Here is a 16,765-nt window from a genome sequence, read left to right as displayed (position 1 = left end):
ATTGGCTAAACTGTATACTTATACATTTAGTGCTCTTCAATTCACAAATAATTGTTTGATATCTCTGTTACATTGTTTTACATTGGCTCCCAAATGCGATTCGCCGGCACTTTCAGAAACGATAACAATGAGGAGGCACACTGACATTTTTGTCCCGCCAGGCGGCTCCTGTGCAAGTGCCTAGGCATGTCACTGTCATTCATATGTGTGAGAGAGTAAAATAATATCATCTCACTCTCACGTATGGAATTCTTTATCTGTGCGCGTAATTTTATACTAATGTTAATGTTTATATACTTATTGATCATAACGATTGCGAGTAATATAATTTATCGTTATATTAATGTTAACAGAACAGAAATCACATGTGACAGAGTCCAGTTAGGTGCGACGACGAGCGTAGCGAGGAGGAGCGTGTTAGATTGACCGTGAACAAACCAGAAACGACTTTTTGATGTAAATTGTATATGTCACTTTAGAAGCTCCAAGCGCGCTTCTATAAATGGCACAAGTTTTTGATAGAACTTCCCCAAAACTTTTTAAATAACTTTATGATGAATGATTTTCTTAAACACAAAATTATGAATGTTATTAAATATTTGTATAGAAGTTATGATTAAAAATTTTCGGCCAAATTATTATTATGAACAGTGATAGTAGTATTATAGATAATAATGAAACAAAATTATGATAAGTAAAATTATAAGAAATGATCATTCGGAGCACAAATCGGTATGAACAATAATTTTATAACAAATAATTTTATATGAGCCAATATGGACCCGTGCAATGGACTAATAAGGTGGCGCCATCTGTCATATCGTTTGAGTGTGCCTCCTCATTATAATATTATAAGACGAGAGTGTAATTTTGAAAGCGACAATTGAATATGATGCAGCTCCGTCAAGATCGCAACAGGAATATGTATTATGTCACACCAAGTACTTGTAGTTGCCTTTAGGGAAGTACCTACCTGTAAGAAGTTTTATTCTCAGTTGGCGCGCCTATCAATTGTCGTTTTTATTGTTAAATATTACTTTAAATGTAAGTTTTAAGTTAGACACGTGAGCGCAGTTTATTTACTTAGTTATAACGAAAATAGGAACATTTGTGAAAATTACTTTTCTTTTTTGTCGTATAGTTGGGAAATAATAGGTCAATGGTGTTGAAATTCACAAATATGTATAAAAAATTAACACTGAAGTATTTTTGGATTTAATCTTGTCAAATGCCAAGCGGGTATTTTTTAACTTTGTCAAACTTTTAACTTTATTTTGCTGCGGAGTAAGTTTTTAATGATTTTGACTTTAAGAACTTGTTTAATAATAAGCTGAACCTTTCCTATCTACATCTTTCTAGCAAAGGTTTCATTCTTGTTCTATTTTCGCTATATCTAAGTAAAGGTTGATTGAAATGGCAAAGGTATATCGTCTGGTTATAGCTGCAGAGGAAAGTGAATTCCAATATAGATAATTCATAATAGCTGGGTGAATCCACGTAAAAGTAACGTGAGTCACGACTTCATTGAGTGTATATTTGTAATACAGCTGCAAATGAAAGGATCTATGCATAGCATATATCGGGAAAGTAACACTTATTTACAAATAGATTACTACTTACTACCTTACTTGCCAAGAGTGGCACTGAAGCTTTAGGAGTTTCATGTGTTCTGCCTACCCCTTTATGAGATACAGGCGTGATTGTATGTATGTTGTATGTATGTACTATTTGAACTTGCATCGTGAATAAATGGAATATGCCATAAAATCGTAACTCATGTTACTCTTGCCGCGGATTAACTCAGTGACTCAGCTTCATAGTAGTTCAGAAATTATGAAGCATATAAATTAGCTTCGATATTTTTTCCGCGAACCTAAATAAGATTACTGTGGCCACGTTCAGTAATGACATTTGGTCTCATTTTAGTTAAAATTGCATTTAACTTCTGGCAAAATATAATTATAATAAAAATAAAGTTAGAGGTCTGTGGAATTCTTTGTAATTAATAATTATGTTTACGGCATTTTAAATCAGTAGCCTGGCTTTTAGCATCACAGCATTCATTTACCTAAGTACCTTTATTATTTTTTCTTACCTTTACACGTAGGTACACTTTCATTATAGTACAAAAGTTTTATACTAATTAATAATTCTAGAAGTACAAAACTATAGTAAATAAATTACTTCAATTTGATATTAAAGTAACGCACTCACGACGAGTTAAATTGAAAGTGCGGTTAAGGTAATGGCCGTTTTTATGACAAATTACTGGATGCACCGCCGAGAGTGCTTTGAGGACATTTTAAGCGTTTTTACACGACTAGTGTTCATCCGCTTTTATTCAACTCGAGCTCATATTCTAAAATATTTAATTTAAAAGAAAAACTAGGAGCGAAGTGCATAGTTTAATGTATGTATTTATTGACTCGCTTAAGAGCGCTTAAAAATGGTTTGTAAATTTTTCGTCAAAAGTTTCACTACGATTTATAAATGCCGTAAATATCTCATCATATTTTATTAAAGTTATGTTGATTATAAAAAATAAAAGTAAATTTAAAACAGGTTTTAGGCACGAAACAATAATGGAGGTCGACCAAAAGTAAAATGCAGAGTGTTAAAACAAAACCGCGACCGGCAATTGAAAAAAACAAATCGAGTTTGGAAATAGGAACGCGTTGGAAAGTTAAATGTACACTTGAACGAGTCTATCGATAAATTAAACCGAACACGCCCCGGAATATCCGGACCGTGATTTGCACGTTCCGAAACTGAAAATGCGAAAAACACCCGAGAACATTGAAATGTCTGAGTGAACCAAGTTAACGCTCTATGCGGGAGCTCCGGCGCGATTTTGACTTTAAGATAATGATAAGATATATGTGGGATATTTGTTATATAATACCATGTAGACCTACTGAGTGTGTTAACTTTTTCCCGTGGGTGTCGTAGAAGTCGACTGTGGGATGAGGGTTTAATTGTGGCGTAGGCGAGAGGCTGGCAACCTGTCACTGCATGTCGCAATTTCGTTTTCTTTCGAGCCCACCACGAGTGGCACTGAAACTGTAGTAAAACACTGATTTAAACTTTCACGATTATTACACATAATTATTTTTAAAAACCGGGACTTAATCGCGTATAACTACATATTAAACTGACCTCCAACGTTTCAAGGACGGCGTTGTCCCCGTGGTCTCGGAGAAGACTGGCTTGAAATGACATCAACACCTTCTGACAGCCGCGCGAGTTTTTCGAACTACCCGCACTTGGTTTTGATTATCAACTTGAACTGTTTGCGCACTAGGGATGTTACTCTGTCGACATACAACACTGACGATATTCGATTTAACGACTGTCGATATTATTTTCGGCTTACACTTATTAATGACAGGATTCCATGTGGATGAGATCCTAAAACCTTCGTCCCGATTGAAATTGCGATGTTTTTTGATTTCAATGGCTTCACGCACTTTTCTACTGTAGAAATGGCGTTCCGTGGAAAGGACTTTAGGGTCATGTAGTTCGATCCAGTGGTTTGGCCCTGACTCTAACAAATGTTCAGCCACGGCAGACTTGTTGACCTGACGATTTTTCACAGCCGCGATGTGCTCCTTTACCCTTTCTTCTATGGTGCGCTTAGTTTCTCCAATGTAGGAGCTACCACAACTGCAATCAATTTTATAAACGCCAGGTGATTGAAACGGTATAACGTCCTTAGGTGATCTTAGGCTTCCTGCAACTTTGGAAAGAAGTAACGCTGGAACCAGATGAGATAATGGTGAGTTTTGATGTGGAGTCACTTTTCACCAATGTTCCCGTTAAAGAATGTCTAGAAGTTGTCAGAAGGAAACTGAGCGATAGTGGCATGTCGGAGACAATAATGGTGCTGCTGAGGAACTGCTTGGAAGGGAGCTACTTTTTGTATCGCGGAAAACATTACCTCTAGATTGATGGGGTTGCCATGGGTAGTCCTGTGGCACCGGTTCTGGCAAACATCTGGATGGAGCATATCGAGGCCAGTGTAGATCTGCAGGCTTGGGCAGTGAAGTTGTGGAGGCGATATGTGGATGATGTTTTCTGTATTATGAAGGGTGGTAAGCAGGAGGTGGAGCAACTTCTCCAATATCTTAATTCTATTCATCCAAGGACTAAGTTTACGTACGAATTAGAATCACAGCGCAGTTTGCCATTCTTAGACGTGAAAGTGATTGGTCGAATGGACGGAACCCTAACTCACACTGTTTACAGAAAGCCTACGCACACTGACAGGTATTTGAATGCCCTTTCTCACCACCACCCGCGCCACCTGCAGTCAGTTGTCTCATCGCTGGTGAATAGAGCGTATGATCTGTGTGACCCTGAATATTTGAAGGATGAGTTGTCACATATTCAGGAGGTGCTTAGAAGGAACGGGTACAAGAATAAAAAGTGGCAACCTAGACGGAAGGCAAGGGGGAAACGTCCTGAGGTGTCCAGACAACCGGCATTTCTGCCGTATGTTAAAGGTGTGACGGATAAGGTTGGTACAGTACTTGGAAAGTACTCTATAAAGACGGTGTACACGCCATTATCCAAGGTTGCAGGAAGCCTAAGATCACCTAAGGACGTTATACCGTTTCAATCACCTGGCGTTTATAAAATTGATTGCAGTTGTGGTAGCTCCTACATTGGAGAAACTAAGCGCACCATAGAAGAAAGGGTAAAGGAGCACATCGCGGCTGTGAAAAATCGTCAGGTCAACAAGTCTGCCGTGGCTGAACATTTGTTAGAGTCAGGGCCAAACCACTGGATCGAACTACATGACCCTAAAGTCCTTTCCACGGAACGCCATTTCTACAGTAGAAAAGTGCGTGAAGCCATTGAAATCAAAAAACATCGCAATTTCAATCGGGACGAAGGTTTTAGGATCTCATCCACATGGAATCCTGTCATTAATAAGTGTAAGCCGAAAATAATATCGACAGTCGTTAAATCGAATATCGTCAGTGTTGTATGTCGACAGAGTAACATCCCTAGTGCGCAAACAGTTCAAGTTGATAATCAAAACCAAGTGCGGGTAGTTCGAAAAACTCGCGCGGCTGTCAGAAGGTGTTGATGTCATTTCAAGCCAGTCTTCTCCGAGACCACGGGGACAACGCCGTCCTTGAAACGTTGGAGGTCAGATTAATATGTAGTTATACGCGATTAAGTCCCGGTTTTTAAAAATAATTATGTGAAACTTTAGTAGTTCATTTATTTTTATTTATTTTTATTTTTATTTCAAATATGTTACACAGTATGACAGTAAAAACCAAAGCACTGAGTAACTAAAAATACATAAGAGCATAAAAAATAAACACATAAAAGTAAGAAACATCATCTAGATTTAGGTGACAACGTAACGTCGAGGCTTCGTTGCGTCGTCTGTCCGGGCGTAGAATTCGGCAGGTTGCCCCGGAACCGTCGAAAGACTACACCCTTCGGCCAGAAGTCTGCACTCGCGATGGTGTCCTGCAGCGGCCGCGGCACGCGCACAACAAACGAGCTGAAGTGCACGTAGCGGCGCGACTGCAGCTGCTGCACCCTCAGCGTGAAGCCAGTCTTCCGGCGAACGTACTCCACCACTTCGTCAGCCACGGCGGAGTAATGCAGGCGAGACACGTAGAGCGGCTTACTTGGTGTGGCGACCCGAAGACCAGAATTAACCGGATCCGCAGTGCCACTCACAGTCTTACGAGGCTCCCTACGCGCCTTGCTTTTCCTTTCCACCAATGTGAATCCCTCCGTATCTACATTGGTGCGGGAGGACTTCTCCTTAAAGAGAGCCCGTGATTCACATTTTTTAGAAGGCGTGCTGACCCGGTCAGCTGCTGGCTGCCGGCCGGTGACGCTAGCGTATGACCGCTGACGTAAGCTCGAAGGGGCAGGCGGCTGCACGCGCGGAGGGCGCGTGTGCGTTCGTGTGTTCTGCCTACCCATTTTATGGGATACAGGCGTGATTATGTATGTATGTACCATACAGGTCTTATGTTTCTCCAAAAAATTACACTTTTGACACTGACATATCCGAATCTCTGTAATTAATATTAGACGTGTCTTAACATTTTCATAAAATTCGAATCGCGCCGCGAGTATGTTCAAGAGAATGCTGGGGTTAAAAAAAAAATAAAACGAGCTTCAAGAAACGGGAGGCAAGTATGCGGTCGGAGACAAAGTGCTGGAGGCGGCGACTCGTGTATCATTTCTCCCTTCTCTCAAAAGAGCGTCTTCCGTGTGTTTGATTAAATGAAAACTTGACTTAATTAAAAATAAATGAAGCCGTGAAATTTTAATACCAAAGCAACCTTTTTATTATAAACCGGGCCTTTGTGATAAAAGACTAGCCGTATACGGGTTTTCGTTTCGAAATACCCCATTCAAAACATGAATGGAAGCGGGGCAGGGAAAGAAAACTGTGCCTATTTGCCGTCTCGTTTCAAGCATTTACATTTGCCATGTTTGCCTAATGCGAAATGCGTAAAATATGTTGTATCTGATGCTTGAAAAGAGGAATGACGCTGCTAGCACTTACTCGACGGTTGGAAGAGTGTATTTACTTTGCGAATTAGAAGAAGATTTCCGGCTTGATCAAATACTTTTGTAGTACATTTATAACGAAATAAGACGTACCAAGCACAATAAATCGCTTAACTTTCTGAAGTGAAGGGGGACAGTAAATTTTCATTACATGATACTAAACGGCAGAAGACAAATTTTCATTTCCATCATTTCAGATTTATTTCCAAATATAACTATATTCTTTGTCTCAGCTAGTGGGTTAACTTGATTTAAAATCAGACCAAAATTTTCTAATCAACACTAACAGTTTTCTCGGGTCAAAGGAAAATTCAATTACTTATCCTCGGAAAAATTCCTTGCTCAGAATTAAAATGACAAAATGTAAGATGGCGCAATATTTTAAGTCTGTAAATTGAAAGAGGTTTCGGTAATTTTATTATATAACCGCCCCGAATCAGGGAGGGCTCATTAATGAATTAGGTACCCACATTTATATTAATTAAACTTGCTTGCTCGTTGTACGGCGGAGTTCCCTATTATGGAAAAATGGAGTTATGATTTTCATGGCTCAGGACACTAAGCCATCTAACATATTGTAAGAGACATATTGCAAGATCTTTAGTTTCACACGTATCTCTGATATTAGTTCTACTTAACAAAGTTGCTTATTACAGCGAATAAATAACTGTCATTTTGCTAATAATGTATAATTAGATTTAGATACAATACCAATTAAGTTTAACTTTGATAAAATGCAATCTTCCAAAAATATTTTAAATATGAAGTGCATTTTGTTTGACGTTGCCGAAATCTTACATACAAAATTAACTAAGTACCTAATAAATATAAGTAGGCACATCAAGTACATAAAACAACATTCTGCTAGTCCGGTCATAAAACGCTAGCCGTCACAAAACCTCTGTTCGGCGAACATCTCGTATTTAATTGCTTTCCCTTAACGAGATCTTGCTATAAAACGGATTACTGCTTCCTCTGCAAATTTATCGGGACCAGGAGATTAAAATGAGTTTGTGGCTTAACGATCACGACTTAACACAACTACATATTATATTACAGACCTCCATTAACGAGATTAAATTTAAGGAGCACATTATGTTCAGGGTGAATCAATCAGCTGCGCAGATTACCGTTTTGATGTTCATCATGTGTTTTCGTTCCTTTCTTGCGTTGCCGCGCGTTCGTTTTACAAAATAAGGATGAGAAAAATCAAATCCTGACCACGAACGTCTGGCTCAACTTGGTAAGTGGTAGGAGCCGGGTCTGGCGCTCGCCCCGCCTCCCGCAACCGCTCCCCTCGCTCACCAGCACAGTACTGTTGACGCACCTCGTCTCACGACTACGTAACTCGCTTCACGACACTCTGAGTGTTGCATTGCACCAGCTGGACGGTTCCGGGAGGCGGGATGGCCGAGCGCCTCCTCCGCGGCCGAGTGTCGCATGGAGAGTCGGTGTGGCGTGTTGTACACATTTCGCATAATATATCTATATTAGATTGTGTGTGTGCGGCGCGCGAGGCGCGGGCCCGCTGGCCCGCGCGGCGCGCGCCGCCCGACCCCGGTATTGTGTGTCCAGAAGGTGTCGAGTCACAGTGTTTAGATCATTATACTGACTGCGTCCTTTTTCTGTTTTTGTTGACACCGTCTAACCCAATAGGACGAGAAGAATCAACTACTTATAACCAATATATGGCTGTCATTGGTAAGTGTGATTAAAAAGAGGAAACTAAATTAACGTTTAATAAAATTTCTAACCTTTTCGTTTCACTCTTATCTTTCTTTTCGTTCGTGTTTGTTTATGTTAACTTCTTTCGATTTCTAACTCTGTTCCCTTCTCCCGATGCGTTCTCTTCTCTCTTTGACTGTTATTATTTAATGGAAAATTGCATAGCGTTGTGGAATATGCGGCAGTTTTGGATTTTTTGTCATGATTATGTGTAATGGACAGTTGTTTAGTTTTCTTGGATCGGAGGCGCCCGTAGCGTAGATACACCCTGCCCTTCGTGCATCCTGCGTACGAGCCATATCTCACTTTACTCCATTAGCGTATCTTTCTTATTGACGTAGTAGACATCACATCTCATAATGTACTCTTGATAACATTAGTATCTAGTTCACTTATCTTTACATATCAGGTAAGTGGTTCTCATGTAGTCATTGTTACAAGACTGGTCAACTTTGGTGTGCCAGCATACCGTCGCAAGCTGCCGCGTAATCCGCAATGCGTTAACAATATGTACTAATGGTTGACGAAATCCGTTAAAAACTAAACAATTGCTAAACGGCTGTGGCCTTAGCCACCGGCGCTGGTCCTGAGAGCGGGTCGGAGAATGTCTGAATGGGAGCATTCCGGTGTCAATTGAGAGTATCATATTGGTGTCTTGTTGTACGGTTGTATGATGCACATTGTTATTGGTTGAGACATGACTGTCCACTGTACATTGACTCTGCACATCCCGGGTTCGCTTGTTTTGGCTACAGATGTAGTTCTTTCATATCTGCATGGCCATGGAATGTTACGGTACGAGGCATAATGAGGAATGCGGAGGCCGAGTTTCGTTTGCCTGCGAACCCCGCTGGGACCATAAACAATGTTTAAACAGTATCTTAATCGTTTTCGTTTCGTATTTTTGTCAGGATTATTTTTATCGACATGTGTAAAAAGTTTATATTTTTTGACAGCAGAGTTTTGATTAAAATGTACAAATGTAGTTTACGTTGGTCTAGGTAGACGGTTATGTTAATTTAATTTGAATTTAATAAAAGAAAACATAAAAAAGTTTTTTTTTTTTTTTTTTTTTTTAAGAATTTACGTTTTCTTATTTTTTTATTAAAAAGACGATAAATAAATCTGCTTAATGCACATACTTTTGATACTGGCTGCTAAAGTTGACGTAATGTGTGAATGACAATGTTTTATTTTATTTTTTCCAGCACTGAAGGTATGTTTGTTAAGCGAATTAAATAACATAATTATTTAGCATTTACCAAAATGGCAGCTTAGTATCCCTAACCGTAGTGACCCCAAGTCCTTGGTCTTGTTACAAATAGGAGAGCAGTCTTTCTACATAAAAAAAAAAAAACAAAATTGGCTTTTGTAAAATATTCAGATTTATTAAGTGCAAAACGGAAATATTATTTCTGGTGCATGATGACTTGAAACTTTCCTGTGCATGGGTAGTGGCTTTTGTGTCCTTTTTAGTCTATTTATTACTATAATACTCGTATAAATACTGATCATTGACAAAATACAAGTGGCGGCACGTAACTTTAGCGCTGAGTGAAATGTGGAGGGGATAGCTGCGCATAGGGACGCACACCCTTCGTCCCCTGTAATCCCCTGAGAGACCTGGCAGGCAATTATGGTCGCGCGATAAATGATAAAATAGCAGGCCGTCCCTATCTTACTATTTGTAAGTGCGATAGGGACGGCCCGATGTTTTATCATCTATCGCGCGACCATGATTGCCCTAACTGTTTTTGACTTCTGCGCAATAACTTCTGCGACTTGTACGTTTATAGTTTATTACAAACAATGGTCAGTATAATTACGTACCTACTTATATACGTATTACTTTATTATATTGTCCTTAGGTTATGTAGTTCATGCACTGTATTTTATGTGTGTGTGCTAGTTGTGTATAATGGTATCCTAATATTCCTTACTATACTTATTTACTTGTGTATTTTATTAACCAATTATTCGGTGTTGGTATTGCTTTAACTGTTGTGCATTATTATATTTATCATAACTTCTCTTGAAAGTTATCGAATTGATGTGCAAAAAGATATTACCAAAATCTCATTATGACAGAACAATACTATAAATTTAAAGTGTGCGTATAGAAATAATTAAGTTAACTCTAAACTGCAAGGTTTATTTGAACATTAGCTTACGCAAGTATGTATGAAAATAAAGTTTATAAAATCCGGTCTTTTAGGGGCTACAAACTATCACAAAATCCGTGCGCGCATCCGGTAGGTACAGACAGAGATACATCTTTTTATGCTTTTAGTATCTAGGTACTAGGGAAGTAAGGATTATTCCATAAACAACAATCATTTTGTCATAATGAGATTTTGTAACATTGGAAGCGGAAACTCCTTCGCCACGCAAAATTTTCTCTTTAGAACATTGGCTTATAAATAATTGCTTTCTTTGATGGTTCCACTGCTTGGCGAGGGAGTCGACGCGATGAACCGAGTAAATCTATATCACTCTAACGCGTACCAACTGGCTGTACAGAGGCGGCAGAACTTGAGGAGTTTGCAGTTACCTACCTTACCTTGAGAATTTTTAGCCAGATACTTTGTAAATACAAGAACAAACAGAAAAAGATAGGCGAGTATCATTATGGAACTTTCTTTACACTAGACATAGTTGAATAATTTTCATATTGAATATCTCAGCAGCTCAAACTATATGTCAATTCATTTTACATATAGTTTATAGTTTAATCTTCTACAGCAATATAAAACTTAATAGTTAACCTATAGATGGCACTACTCACAGTGATTATACTGAAATAATGCCGTGTTTACTGCTTCATTGAGATTAATTGTGGCGCAGCTTTGTAAATGATACTAATCCGGGCTCCCCTTACTGTCGTATACAATCGTGAAATTCATTAATCAGTACTGATAACTGAGCAGGGCCGGAAATCCGCCCTAGAGGCACAGGCAACCTGGCTATGGTTTTGAGATGTAAGTAGAAAAAAAAGAACAAATATTTTTGATATTGCTTTTTGAGATGACGAAAAAGGCCCCCTTTTTAGAAATTTACTGTGTGATTACAAGTGCCATACTGAGAGCCCCGGGGCTTTAGGTAATAGGCCTCTGAATCCGGGCTGGTAATTGTAGAATTCGTAAGAGGTCAGATGAGGTAGAATTAAACTGAATTTGTCGAAGCAGCAATTTTGCAAACAAAATTTCGAAAATATTGTCTTCGGTTACCGCGATAGTTACTCATGAAATAAAACAAATAATGAGTTTATTATGCGATATAATCCGTTTCCATAAGTTTAATTCCAAAAAGTTTCGAAAGTTCAAAAATTGTCATGTCGTTCTCTGTCATTTTTGTACACGTTTATAGACTTTTAAATGTGTTCTGATATTTGAAATAGTTATGTTTATAATTTAAAAGTCTATATAAATAACTAAATATTTGGTTGGTCGATAGCGAAATCGTGCTATGAGTAAGCACGCATTGAAAATTTCAGGCTACTGGAAACTTTAGATAGGACTACATACTCAAATCTAAATACAAAACCCACTTATAATATTTTATGAGTTTCGATTACCTCTATAGAGGTATTTTTTAAAGCGCAAGAAACGCCACAGGGTTTCTTAGCTTCCTTCTAAACTGATAAACTTCCTTGATACTTATTAATAATTCAACTGTTCCAATTCCACCGCGGTCAACCCTAGCGCGCTAAAATACTCGTCAAGTTCTGACAGCTTATGACGACCCCTCATAACGCAAACAGCCGAGATGTAGCGAAGTTGTGCAACTTTTGTAATATGGCGAAGTTGGTGGCAGTTGCTTTGTCTTCTAACCTAGTATTAAATATAGACGTGCCATTCGCGAAAGTGAGGGACACGACATTACGCAATGCGACGAAATTGAAAAACGTTTTAAGGTTGACAGAATAATCTACGTAATTTGGTCGGGTTGTTTGATGCCCACCATTCACAATAAGAATCAACAAATATGATAAAGACAAGGATTAATCACGCTATCTCTGCTACTCAAAGTTCCATCATGATTGCTCATCTGCCCTCCCTTCTTATTAATATTTTACCTCTATAGTTGTCTCTAAGTAGGATATAATTGCAATATTATATTTTACACGTTATTCTATCTGTATTCAGCCAGTTGGGTGTAATTGGAAAACAATTTTGAAGATTGCGTTGTCTCTGAAACGTTGCCTGTATGAATACGCGGAAATATTGCATGTTGTGAAGTTTCACTTGCCCGATTCAAAAATTAATCAATCTGTTTTTTATATGATAATGATCCCTCTTTCACGGCAACACGGAGCGACGTATTGACGTGATTTTTTAAGTGGAGGTAGTTGAAGGGATGGAGAGTGACATAGACTACTTTTTGTCTCTTTCTAACCCCCTACTTCCCTAGAATGGGGGGTGGAAGTTTGTATGGAGCATTCCGCAGCATTCCGGAGCATTTCGAATTTAACGCGGGCGATGCCGCGGGCAAAAGCTAGTACTTTATAGGTAACATAGTCCATGGCCAAGAAGGGATACAAGTCGTATTTTCACTCCGTTTTATTCCTACTTTCTATTAGATATTTTATAGATCATAAAATTGAAATATCTTTCATACTTTTTACAACTCATTGTAATATTTTATTATGTAACAAAAAATGTAGAAATAAATGAAATCTGGCGAATGGCCGGGGATCTAATTAAAGAGGCCGTAATAAGGCCCGGGCTACATTATGACGTCATTAGTTGGTTATGGTTAATACGGTCGTTGGAAAAAATCGAAAACGATAATTTTGATAACTTCCAGTTTGCTAAGTAGGTGTATTATTATTACCAGCAAAATAGATTTCGGTAAATAAGTTCCAGAAAACTTTTACCCGCAATATATAATGCTTATAGGCTTAACATTTTTTACTTTTTCACTGAAATAAAATATGTAGAACATTAAAATGTTAATGCACGAGTCTTCAAAATAGTTTTCAAATACTTTTCTTACTTATATAATAATTTACTTGCGAGCGATCTCATGCGTATATACTTATACTTTTTTAATCAGAGTATAAAAGTATTTTCATGTTAAAGTAACATATTTTGCGATATAGATGTTGGCTAATTGATAAAATAGTATCATATATAATATGTATTAATAATCTATTTGGCATTTACGCGTAAAGTTTTCGTACGAAAAACAAACATCTAATCGCAGTTACATAACATCTGTGAATTTTTCAAAATACAAAATCCTCTATCCCTTTCTCTCACTTTAATAACTCCTTGCGTGTGACAGGAATGGAACGACTACAACCTGAGGTGGAACGATAGCGAGTACGGCGGCGTGAAAGACCTGCGCATCACACCCAACAAGCTGTGGAAACCAGACGTTCTTATGTATAATAGGTGAGAGTATGGTTGCCGAGGGAGAATATTGTTCTCACTTCTATCCTTGGTTCTCACTAAAAATAGAGAGAAAAAAATCAGTTCATTTTGCAGGAGACTATCGCGCCTGACCGACAGTCTGTTGGTCAGAGATACATCAAAAAAAGCTCTAGATACAAGGATCGGATATGTAACTGACAGAAGTAACGTTTCTTAAAGAAACGTCAATTTCGACACAGACATATCCATACTATGTCGTATCTAGAAATAATATGTGATGTTTCTTAAAGTTCGAATCGAGTAGTAACTATAACAGCAGTAACAACTATTTATTTTCTGACACGACTGCACAGACAATATGACTTGACAAATACTTTAATATTTCGTTTTTCATATTGTCCCTAGATTTCGTAGACGATAACTTTACACTGTAAACTTGAAATAAATATAATATAGAAAGAAAAAAAAATGTTCGTAATCTTTGGTGATAATTCCAGAAATTCTTTTCTTATTTGATACCACATTGTTTCAAATTACTCTGTCTAAACAAGTCGAATGTAATTTGACATTGTGTATTTCAACTGTGATCACTCAGTTATTTGTACGAAATTGTGCCTAAAATTGATAATGTCATTCCGTTACCATTTTTTTATACATTTTGTTTGGCGGTAACGGAATAGAAGGTTTGGAAAATGTATGGAAATCTTGACCCTTTTTTTCTCCTATCATCTTCTCCTATCATCGAAAGACCTCGCGATTCTGTGTATGAATCGCGTAAAAAATACCCATGTTACAAAAAAAGTGGGGTGGACACTGGACAACTTTGAAAAAAAAAAAATGGCCCATTAGCCACATGTGAGATAAACAATTTATAAAAGAGAAAACACACACGTACATTACGACGTGCTAAAGACAAATACTTTTTCCAGACATTTACTTTTTAGAAGCAAACTTCTTTTGCTTTTGATGTAAAAAAGGGTTTTGCGAATCCCGGATTGTGCTAAATAGAGGTTTACAAAGGCTAACACTGGCCTAACAGATCCAACCAACGTGAAAAAATATTCATTTTGTGCTTTGGGTGGGCATGTTGAAGGTTTTACGGGTATAACACTTGTGTGTGAAAATACTGAAAATAATTAATGCGTGCTCATTGTAATACACGGTGTAACATGAGGAAACCGGAAGATTTTAACTACAAATTTCTGAGAGCAAATTAAAGATAAAATTTTATATGACGTCAAGCAAATTTCGCCAAAACTTTTTTAATGTAATTTTTTATTTAGTTTTATTGGATGTATTTTCGCATAAAAAGTAAATGTTATTCCTGAAACTGGCACTTAAAATAAAAATATACAATTTCTAAAAAAATTCTTTTTTGCAATGAGTCACTAGTTACTTTTTGATATCTATCAACGAGGATAGTTCTGATTATGTTATGTCCGATAACTGCATTATCGCCATCAAAACAGAGTTTTGTTCTGAGAAATAATAAGTAATTATTATGTTTTTAAATGTTTCTAACTCTGAAAGTAGGCGAAATCCAGAAAAGTTTAATATGACATTTTTATACTTCTAATATGAAGAGGAATACGCTGTTAAAATTATTCGGTTTCCTCATGTTCACCGTGTATATGCGGTGTTATGAGTTTCGGATTACAAAAGACGATTATATGAGACGTCTATGAACGCATTATTTTGGCAGGCTTTTTTAGTAAATGTAAATATTTAAAGTAAATTAACTTTTTCTTGTTTTCGTTTTTGTGTGTATTTGGGTAAACCTCCTTGGCCAAACCTATAAAACGAAGCATTGATTTTGTTTTATTAGCTTTAGCTATCGCAACACCATTATCACTTATCAGCTACAAAAATATTGTTCGTTAATCATTATAATATTGGTATAATGGTGTTTCAATTTAAAAGACAAAGAATAAAGGTTAAAAGAGCCATTCAAATCAAACAATTTAACCCCCAAACGCCTTGTTCCAGATCTGTCCCAGACAAGTTAAACTGTAACTAACAAACTGAAGGTTATTAATTCAGTAGCAAGTTTTTGACAACGGCGTTCCAGGAGGGCGATTTTTGAATCTCGTATACGGGATTTGTCACTAAAATACCGGTTGAAAACGGTGACTTGCTTATTATTTTCAGTGACACTTTTCTGAATTCGAACGCGTGAGACTGAAAAATTGGCCCCCAGGGGTTAAACAAGGTCGACAAATGAGACGGACACAGTCAAAACACAAAAAAGCTGTCATTGCCTTGTTCTATCAGTTACCCGGCCAATTTAAATCTATCTCTAATCAGATTTTAGGGGCGTGAGAATAGTGCCCCGGGGATTTGTCCGTGGGCTGATTTAATTGCTAGGATATTACTTTCTACTGTTATTACCTTATTTTTTCTAACGATTCAATTAAAGAGTGGATTTAGAAAGAGGGGTCTTCATGGGAATCAATAAGTGATTATTAGTTTGCGAATTTATTTTTCTGGATAAAGAAAAGAAGTCGGTTCAGCAAAATGGGTTAAAATAATGTGCTAGCGTACTTGTCGTGATATTGATATACATTTTGATCCATTCTATTATATAACTATGACTGAAAGGAATGTAGGTTGGTATGTTTCTATTGGCTATTAAATTGCCTATTCATTACAGCAAAATTGATTAGATTTTACATTCCAACCAATTACACACAGTTATCCACCTTAAATGCTTTGAATAAACATAATTCTCTCAATACTCGCTCAATACATACTAACTATATGTGTATATTAATTGAACATACCCACATTCAAACTGTTTTAATTTTGAACCCTTGTCGAATTCGAGTAGAGTTGTGTTTGCTCATTAGAATGATATTTAAACTACAGTACATTTCGAACTCGTTTCAAAAGGTTGTAAGTACCCTTATTCTCGTATCTAATACGCCATTTTGTAGTGCAGAAACGTGGAATAAAACGCACGTGGAGTAGTCTATTGGCAGCCGGGTTTAATCAGATTTGCGGCACGGTTTAGAGTTGATTGCATTCATTTCATTTTGTAGTAAAACTGGGTTGGCTAAGTAATAATTACGAGTATAGTTTAGTTTTCGTTCGCTCGTCTATAAATTACAGTTATT

At 37.4% G+C, this 16,765-nt stretch overlaps 1 protein-coding gene across 1 annotated transcript in view; it reads left to right on the top strand.

Annotated features, from left to right (window-relative positions):
- Positions 1-16,765, top strand: part of LOC125225040 (neuronal acetylcholine receptor subunit alpha-7) — a 216,611-nt gene that overhangs the window by 152,076 nt on the left and 47,770 nt on the right. The window contains exons 3-5 of the mRNA XM_048128530.1: positions 7,751-7,795; positions 8,209-8,253; positions 13,564-13,673. Of these exons, the coding sequence (XP_047984487.1) occupies positions 7,751-7,795; positions 8,209-8,253; positions 13,564-13,673 (200 nt within the window). The remainder of the gene's footprint in view (positions 1-7,750; positions 7,796-8,208; positions 8,254-13,563; positions 13,674-16,765) is intronic.

This window comes from Leguminivora glycinivorella, chromosome 4 (assembly GCF_023078275.1).
Source record: "Leguminivora glycinivorella isolate SPB_JAAS2020 chromosome 4, LegGlyc_1.1, whole genome shotgun sequence".
Taxonomy (NCBI): domain Eukaryota; kingdom Metazoa; phylum Arthropoda; class Insecta; order Lepidoptera; family Tortricidae; genus Leguminivora; species Leguminivora glycinivorella.
This window is presented reverse-complemented; position numbering and strand designations above follow the sequence as displayed.